Source organism: Taeniopygia guttata, chromosome 3 (genome assembly GCF_048771995.1).
Source record: "Taeniopygia guttata chromosome 3, bTaeGut7.mat, whole genome shotgun sequence".
NCBI lineage: Eukaryota > Metazoa > Chordata > Aves > Passeriformes > Estrildidae > Taeniopygia > Taeniopygia guttata.
This window is the reverse complement of record NC_133027.1, coordinates 111,718,668-111,727,475: the sequence shown is the minus strand read 5'-3', so window position 1 is coordinate 111,727,475 and position 8,808 is coordinate 111,718,668. Positions and strand designations below refer to the sequence as shown.

Genomic DNA, 8,808 nt, shown 5'->3' with positions numbered 1-8,808 from the left:
TCAGAGGTTATGCTAGGAGTTTTATTGCGGTTATTTGCCTCTATAAAGGCCCACAGATTGGATTCCTAAGCACCTGTGATATGCTACAACCAACTGCCAAAATAATGATTTAATTTTACAGCAAATTAGTATTACATAACCAAGTATAATTGTCGCTGTTGAGGCAGGACAGGAACAGAGAAACTCCAAGTCAGAAGGCTGAAAGAACTGAAATCAAGAACTTTATTTCAAATACATCGCTCTTTTTATAGAGAACATCCTGCAGACCAATTTCATTGGCCTTAAAGTAAAAACATCTCACAGCACTGGTGCGTGCTGAATGGCACACGGTGGCAGAACATATCTATAAACAATGTGAACAAGAAGAGAGATAGAGAATTATTTACATTCCTTTGAAACTCTTTCCCAGGCCCTAGCCTGGCAGAAACCTCTCCTTTCTCTCTGAATGAACTGAGAATATCCATATATAATTATGTAGCCATGATTATGTGTAAATTCCTTACCCTTGTAGGGACAGTCTGACTTGCCTCTTGATAGACATGTTGTTCTGACACTGAACTGCTAGGGAAATAACCAACTCTCCCCATATAGTCTTCATATACTGTTCTCCATAAACTTTCAAGCAAGGAGGTGTATAATGAGATACCTTAAAACAATCCTCATCTGCTTTGAGCTGGTTTATCACTTAGCCAAAAGGAGTTACCAGTAGTGTTCTTAATGTGGTTTACATCTCCTAGGCTCTGATCAGCTGGCACATGAAACAAACCATTGACAGAAGTTCTGATCTAGGCATACATTTTTTTGAGTAAATGAATACTGCTTATAGTTTATCTGGATTTTTTTTGCTTCCCTTAAGTTTTTATATTTGCTTCCCTTAAATTTAAGACTTTAAAGGCCCCTGTGATAAAAGATTTATCCTCCACTGTTTTCATAAACAGCCACAGAAATAAACTGCTGAGCCATTCTGTAAAGGTTCAGTTCATAATTACCATATAGCTATTGATTAAAAAAAGAAAAATATTAAAGCCCTTCAAGTCTTCTCAACCAGTTTAAACATTTAAAAAACTTCTTTTAAAACTAAGTTGCTGCTTTAAGCCCCACAACAGCTCAGCATTTGCAACCATTTCTTGACAGCAATGTGTGTGTGTTAATCTACTTCTAGTTTGTTCATATCCACAAGAATCAACTCTTACACTTGCAGCCCAGAATTCCCCAGAGTCTTCTTCATTCATTAGTTTTGAATGAACATAAATTCACTGGCCCTTCTTAATATTAATGAAACTGCAGTCTGAAGCATTATAATCCTCTTCTGCTCTGGCAAGGGAATTGGTGTCTGGGGAAAAAAAAAAAGCAACAAAAAAATGAGGTAGATGCATTCAAATACATACATACTTTAACAGAAATATAAATACATGTGACCTTGTAGTAAAACTATTCCTACATATAAAAGTAGGTTATCTTGAAACAGTTAAAGTCTTCAAGAATTTGTTCTGTGCATTTTTCTGTTTTCCAGTAACCAAAATAACAGCTTTAGAAGCAATTTCAGCACTGAAAGTTAGAATCCCTCCCTACACTTTTCACTTAAGTGAAAAATGTCCCTTTAAAAATCCCATTTTTTTGGCAAAACTGCATGTGACATTCTACATAGCCAGTTGACAAGAAAAATATATGACAGAGCTAAACAAGCAAAGTAGTTTTGCCTTCACCCCCAGCATTATTTTTAAAACTATTTTGTCCTCAAAGTTAAATCAAATTTACTTACAGACACAGTCATCATCAGGACACAGCCTCTTGCTGGTAAGCTTCTCCATAAAAATTCCAGTTGTGAGAGGACACATTGATCCGAGACACAAAAATAAAGTCATCAAATAAACACTTTTTGTCACTTTTCTTTGCTGCAGCACTTGCTGAGTGTGTACCAGGTCCAACAATCCCCATTTTTTATGAAAGAGGCAGAAAACTGGACAAACACACCAGGCTAACAGGAATGGGCTGTGGCAACATTGCATCCCACCAGAGGAGCTGTAGGCAGGGGGAAAACCTCAGAGCCAACTCATAAAGCTGAATCCCCTGCCAAAGCCATTCTGTATTAATATTTTAATCAGCAACTGTATTATTTAAACACTCTAAGCCCTCCTAGAGCTGTCCATAGTCTTAATCATACTTCAAGCGAAGTCTGAGAATGAAAATTAAGTCAGACCCTGGTAAGAAGCAAATGAAATTACATCCTTCTTAATCCTCCAGTCCTTAATTTTCACAAATGCTCACTGACAAGCACAAACTTCCATGGACCAAAAACCCTCAGTGGCAGAAATTTCCCTGTTCCTGTCTACAAAAAGGACCTACTGGGACAATAGCAGACAGATGTAATATAACAAATCATTAGGGAGTAATCAGATACAATATGGTATCTGATTACTTCACTGCATCCAATGTATTTCATGTCACACAAAACCTATTAAGTTTTTAACAAGTAAGAAAAAATAAAGTAAATCAAACCTGAGAAACCCAGAAACATTAGGACATGTATTTTGGAAAAGCCTGGCTAGAAACCTGAAACTTTTATGTTTCCTCTCAGGACTTTCCCTTGATAATGAGGGTGAATGCTCTATTTATTCTGAGTATGCTGGCATTCAGCATCCCTGATCATACTTTTGCTCTGGAAAGAAAGCTATTTTTAGCACTCACTTCCACTTTAAAAGTTGAATAAAGCCCTGCAAAGTTAATCAATAATGAGACAGACTTGAGGAAAAAACATGGCTCGAAAACAGCATAATTATATTTTATTTTATAAAAATTAGTATTTCAACAGAAAAAATCGTTATCTGGGTGATGTGTGGAAATTTTACATGTCCCCTGGTCATTGTGGCAATTCTATTTGAGTCTTTTTTTCTGCAGAGAATAGCAAGCATGCTGACTGACCAGAGTAGCAATGTTTTTTAAAAAAAAAATAAACACCTATCCACAGAACTCCTTTACAGGAGCATATAGTTATTTCTTTGCATAGGTGATTTTCATGGCATGAGATGGAGTGATCTTGAATCCCTGGAGAGCGTCTCGAGCAGCCCCTGCTTGGTTCTCGTTTTCAAACTCCACAAATGCGATGTCATGGCGCCCCGGCACTAAGCGTACTTCTTTGAATCCAGGAAACCTTTAAAATAAGGTGAGAGTCAAAAAATACTTCTTAGCTCAATATACATCTCTCTTCAGTAGCTCCTTATCAGAAGCATCTACTAGCACAATTGTTATTGCTAATGAAAGATTTAAATTGAAGGGTTTTACATGTTCTATCCTTAGAACTATGCTTCAATTAAGGAATATTATGTGGAAGCAGTTTAATCAGAGCTGTACACATACAGAAGCAATCTAAGTAGTCTTAGAACTGCTCCTGCTGTCCTATGGACTTTAGTATTACAGTCACCAGCTTAAATCCAGTGCAAAGTGATAGCAGATAAATTTCACAAAGACAGCTATGAAAAAAGATCAAATTTGCTTTCTGAACCAAGTCATCAGAACTGACATCTGTAACCTCGCCAGTAAGACGAACAATTGAAATACCTTCAGAACAAACCCTTATTTCTAAAAAGTGAGCATGCCAACTGAGAAAACACATACAGGTTACAGAAGAATTAAAAGGAGAAATCATTTCTATTCAAAACTTACTGATTAAATAACATGGACAGCATCATCTCATTTGTTTCCTCAGGCAAATTATTAAGGAAAAGGATATAGTTTGGTGGGTTATCAGGCACCTGCAACAACAGAAATCAAAGCTCAAAAGACTATACATAGTTGCATACAGTTCCTTTGCATCTGTCTGCATGAGTATTTGAACCAAGATTCACATTTCCTTAGTTTTGCTCATAACATTTTATCTGGGTTTCACCACACTTTTATCAAGATGCAGACAGAGCCCCTTCATTCTTTTACATGGATACATTAATTTGGAGAGGTTCTTCCACAAAAATCATAATACCATACTGTCTTAGATGTCACACTTAAACTCAACTAGTCAAGAGCTGACACTGCAGTACTCTCTGCACCCAGGTGCCACAGCAGTGGCTGCAGTGCTATTCAAGACACCTGTAAGGCAGTGGTAGAATGCATGAAGGACTCACAGTGGGAAGCCAAGCCCTGTTTACCTGCAGTAACACCAAAATACTGAGTATCAATCAAAACCTACAAAATCCACATGGTTTTATTACAGAGCTCAATTAAAATGTCTTAATTAGAAACCACTTTAGATTTAGAGCTTTAGTCTTGCAACAGATTTGCCTGCTAATACAAATTTGTTGCCACCCACCACAGACAAGGCTGAGAAGTTATTTGCTGATACTGGAATCTTCAAGTCAACAAGTACATTATAAATATAAAAATAAACTGGACACCCCAACTTTAAACATTCTCAAAGCAGTGCCAAATAAAAAGTCTCAGCAGAACAATCTCCTTTTACTGATGGAAATATTCCAAGTAGCGCCATTAGAAAATAAACTTCTGAAGTTCAAAGAAATACCCAAAGACTCAGTGTTGTGCTTTGATGCAAACTGACATACATATATTGTGCCTGAAAATCCAGGAAGCAAGACCTTTTCCCCTGCTGATTATGTATGCAATGGCAGTACTCCAGAAAGATGTGGGGCAGGGCAGGCAAAGATATTCTTCCATGGTACTTGCTCTCCTGCAAATCCTGGCTCTTTACCACTTTCACTTCTAACATGAATCTTTTAGAAAGTCACTGAGCAGACAAGATGAATAAAGTGTAGGGAGTTGTTCCTACATCTCCACACAATACTTTGGAAAATAAGACACTTGTGAGAAAAAAGAAAAAGTGAGCAGAGAACCCCCAGATTCCTGAAATAAAGCTTTTAGGCAGCTATTTTGGCATCCTGTGTTGTCTTCCTTTTCTTTATCTGCTGCTAGAATAAAAAAAAATTAAGAATCCTTCAACTGGTACTAAGTACAGTCCAAATTTAAGAATCCAGTATGATTTGGTAATAGTGCTGTTTTCTATGTAGTAATGAGAAACTGCAGATTTTCATTTCCTGTCAACCAGATACAGTAAAAAGGGATTTGTTCTGTTTGTTTACTGTCATGTAGCTGTTAGACAATGTTTCATAGGACAAAAACAAAGCTGTAAAATATATCCTCAAGTTTCCATGTGTAACAAATTATTATTCACAGAGAATAATTAAAAACATTAGTGCTTTTAGTAATAAAAATAAAGAACATTACCTGATTCTGTGGTGTAGTCCCTGGGGCACTGGCTGAATTCTGTGTTGCTCCCTAGCAAATAAGTACAAAATAGTTTTACAAAGGTATTCCATTAGAAATAAATTAGGTACATATCACCATGTTTCTCTATAATTCAAGACATATGTTAAAGGTTTAAGTGAGCTGCAATCCAAGGAACCTACTAAATATGGTTACTTTATGCAGGCCAACCCTTAGAGGAGATAAATTCCAACCCAACTCCTGTTAATCTAACATGGAACATCTAATATCTGAGGTAAATGAATTGTCTTGTTCTCATTTACCATTCTTCTGTCCTTATTAGGCAACATGGAATTAAAACACGGAAGAGAAAAGGTGGTTGAGCACTTGAAGCCAGTACTAAAGATAAGCACACTCCTTTTTTTTCCTTTTCTTAAGAGGCTAGTTTCTACTTTGGTTTGTTGTACCTTTGGCCTACATCTTTACTTTTATGTGGTAATAGCAAATGAGAAAAAAGAATGAACAGCAAGGACTATATAACCAGCCCCCCCTCCTTCTACTTCTAGTAAATGCTCAAGTGCTCCAGATAGTCAACAGACCCCAATTCAGGGAATTGAAAAGTAACAAAAGACAACATCAAATCCTAAAAAATTATTTAGAATAGCTTTTGTGTGTGGTTTTTTTGTGATTTGCTTTGGTGTTTTGTTTTTTATTTGGGGTTTTTTGGTCGGTTTTTGTTCTGAACAGAGAAGCAGCTTACCTGGATAACCTTTTTATTTGGTGCATTTGCTGACTGTTCCAGAGTTTTGGCTTTCTTCTTTTCCTTTCTCTTTTCCTTATCAGCAAAAGTCCCACGCATTTTAGAGATGATATCAGAGTCTGTTTTTGCATACTGAATACGCTTTTTAAAAGAAAAAAAAAATAAAAACAGAGTATATTCTGCAGTCAATAATACTGAACATTTTGCACCATGCACATTAACTGTGTATTTACACCCTTTTTTTTTGCAGAAACCCTTTATATTAAAAACATTGTTATAAAATGTAGGTACACTTATGAAGCAAACAATCTCAGTTTTTTCTGAACACAAGTACAGAAGTCTTAAAAAAACCCCTAATATGGAAATTAATAACTTTAGTTCATTGAAATTGAACTCCATTTGTCTAACATCTTTTTAACATCTGTCAAGGTAGCACCTACAGAGAGATTCATTTGAGCTACACAGAGGACATCTGAGAAAATCAGAACTAGCTTCTATTAAAACTAAGTTTTCAGTCCCATTTTAAAGGGAGTTAAAATTTGACAGTGATTTCTCAGATCTCTCCAGAAATGTAAATTCAGCCAAACCCAAACTTCTTAAACAGAAAAGGCAAGTATCTTACAAAAACAACTTACCATTGGTTTCCCATAAAATGGAAAGCCTTGTAGCTGTCTCAAGGCATTGGTGGATGATCCAAGTTCTTTAAATATAACAAATGCCTGTCCTCTCATCTTCATGGTCTTTAAAGCCACAATGTCGACCACATGACCAAACTGTGAGAACAACGCGTACAGGGACCTCTTCAGCTCTGGGCACCAGGGAGAAAACAGATTACATCAGGTCACAGCCAAATTCCCACTTCTACCAAGACTGCTGTCCTTTGGGAACAATGTTTTTTACAAGCTTTAGCTCACACAGTGAGTGCACGAGTTTGTCAAAACTGTTGCATCATTACAAATTTATTTGCCCAGGTTTTGTAAACTGGTGTGCAGCATTTGGTTTCAAACCTCAAGGATTTACGTACTGAAGAAGTTGTAATGCCATCCATTCTGCCATTCCAAGGGAGGAACAATTACATAAAGGGATGTAAAAACATATTTTATACAGGTATATGCACACACACTCTCTCACACAATCAAGTATGATGCATGACAGCCATCTCAGACTGATTAGGAAATCCAAGTTGAAACAAGCAGCAGTAGAGATATGATGTAAAACAAGAATGCAGCAGAACAGTAACTACCTAAAGTCTAATTAAAGTTGGAAATTTTGGTTGTAACTATTTAATCAATTTTCTCACTCACGTGAAGTATTTTTTCATATTCTGGATCCAAATTATTTTTGTATGAGACTACTGCAGCTTACAGCTGCACTGATTTACTTCAATTATCTTCAATAACCTGAACACATACCAAATTAAATCTTAGTACCATCCAAATCAAGGTAAATAAATAATCTGTACTGTGTAATCATTCTAACACAAAAACCTTACATATGAGCTATTGCACCTCTCCTGTGAGGAAAGGCTGAGAGATTTGGGGTTGTTCAGCCTGGGAAAGAGAAGTCTTAGGAGTGATCTAACTTTGGCCTTTCAGTACCTGAAGGGAGCCTACAAGATGGAAAAGGACTATTTACAAGGGTTTGGAGCAACAGGACAAGGGGGAATGGCTTCAAACGGAGAGGAGGCTTAGATGTGATATTGGGAAAATAGCCTTTACTGTCAGGGGGTGAGGTGTTGGAACAGGTTTCCCAGAGAGCACTCCCCATCCCTAAAAGCCTTCAAGACTGGGCTGTAGGGAGACCTCAGCAACCTGATCTAGTGGGAAGTGCATTTCTTTGCTTTGCTACTGTTTCATTACAAGAAAGCGTTTGCCTAGAGCTCGGCTGATGACCAACTCCAGCTCAGCACTTCAGAGACGTCGGGGAGCTCCTAAAATCCCCTTGGTAAGACAAGCGCCGCGTTGAACAACCAGAGGCGACCGGCAGCCACTCGTACCTTCCTTCTTGATCTTGTCATTGATGTTGTTGATGTAGATGGTGTGGTTCGGCCTGATGTCCATTCTCGGCGGCACCTGCGGGCAGAGCACACGGGAGAGGCGTCAGCGAACTCCGGGTAGCGACACCTCAGAGACGCGGGGAGCTGCACCTCACATCCCCGGGGAGCTGCACATCGGAACCCCGGGGAGCGGCACCTCAGAACCCCGGGGAGCTGCACCTCACATCCCCGGGGAGCTGCATCTCACATCCCCCGGGAGCTGCACCTCACATCCCCGGGGAGCTGCATCTCACATCCCCCGGGAGCTGCACCTCACATCCCCGGGGAGCTGCACCTCACACCCCGGGGAGCGGCACCTCAGAGCCCCGGGGAGCGGCACCTCACATCCCCGGGGAGCTGCACATCGGAGCCCCGGGGAGCGGCACCTCAGAACCCCGGGGAGCGACACCTCAGAGCCCCGGGGAGCTGCACCTCACATCCCCGGGGAGCTGCACCGCGAGTGGGGGGCCGGCGTGTCTGCCTGTATATCCGCCCGCCCCGCTCCGGCTCTTTCCGTGCTGAAGACGGCTACGACGGCAGGACAGGAACTCCAGAGAGGGAACCCCGAGCCAGCCCCTCCTTGCGCCCCCCCGGATCCCGGTTCGCGGCCCTCAGCGCCCCTCACCGCTCCGCTCCCCGCTCGATGGCGCCCGGCGCGTCCCGCCCGCCGGCACGCAGCGCAGGCCGCACAGCCGCTCGCGGAGCCGCCGATGGCCGAACGCCGAACGCCGATAGCACCGATGGGGAGCGACGGCGTGAGGGAGAAAAGGGGATAAAAGCCGGACGGGATTAAACAAGGCCA

The 8,808-nt window shown here is 40.3% G+C and overlaps 2 protein-coding genes across 2 annotated transcripts; both read right to left on the bottom strand.

Moving 5' to 3' along the window:
* Positions 1–322: 322 nt before the first annotated feature.
* On the bottom strand, positions 323–2,145 carry OTOR (otoraplin). The gene is given in 3 exon segments (XM_072927628.1): positions 323–601; positions 1,178–1,333; positions 1,763–2,145. Coding segments are annotated over 3 exon segments (534 nt in total). The 5' UTR covers positions 2,010–2,145; the 3' UTR covers positions 323–470.
* A 616-nt stretch (positions 2,146–2,761) lies between these two features.
* On the bottom strand, positions 2,762–8,760 carry SNRPB2 (small nuclear ribonucleoprotein polypeptide B2). The gene is made up of 7 exons (XM_072927627.1): positions 8,632–8,760; positions 7,968–8,043; positions 6,607–6,779; positions 5,972–6,112; positions 5,233–5,283; positions 3,664–3,752; positions 2,762–3,151 (listed from the first exon to the last, which is right to left on the bottom strand). Exons 2-7 carry the CDS (start codon positions 8,029–8,031, stop codon positions 2,992–2,994), a joined length of 678 nt encoding a protein of 225 aa, XP_072783728.1. The 5' UTR covers positions 8,032–8,043; positions 8,632–8,760; the 3' UTR covers positions 2,762–2,991.
* Positions 8,761–8,808: the final 48 nt, after the last annotated feature.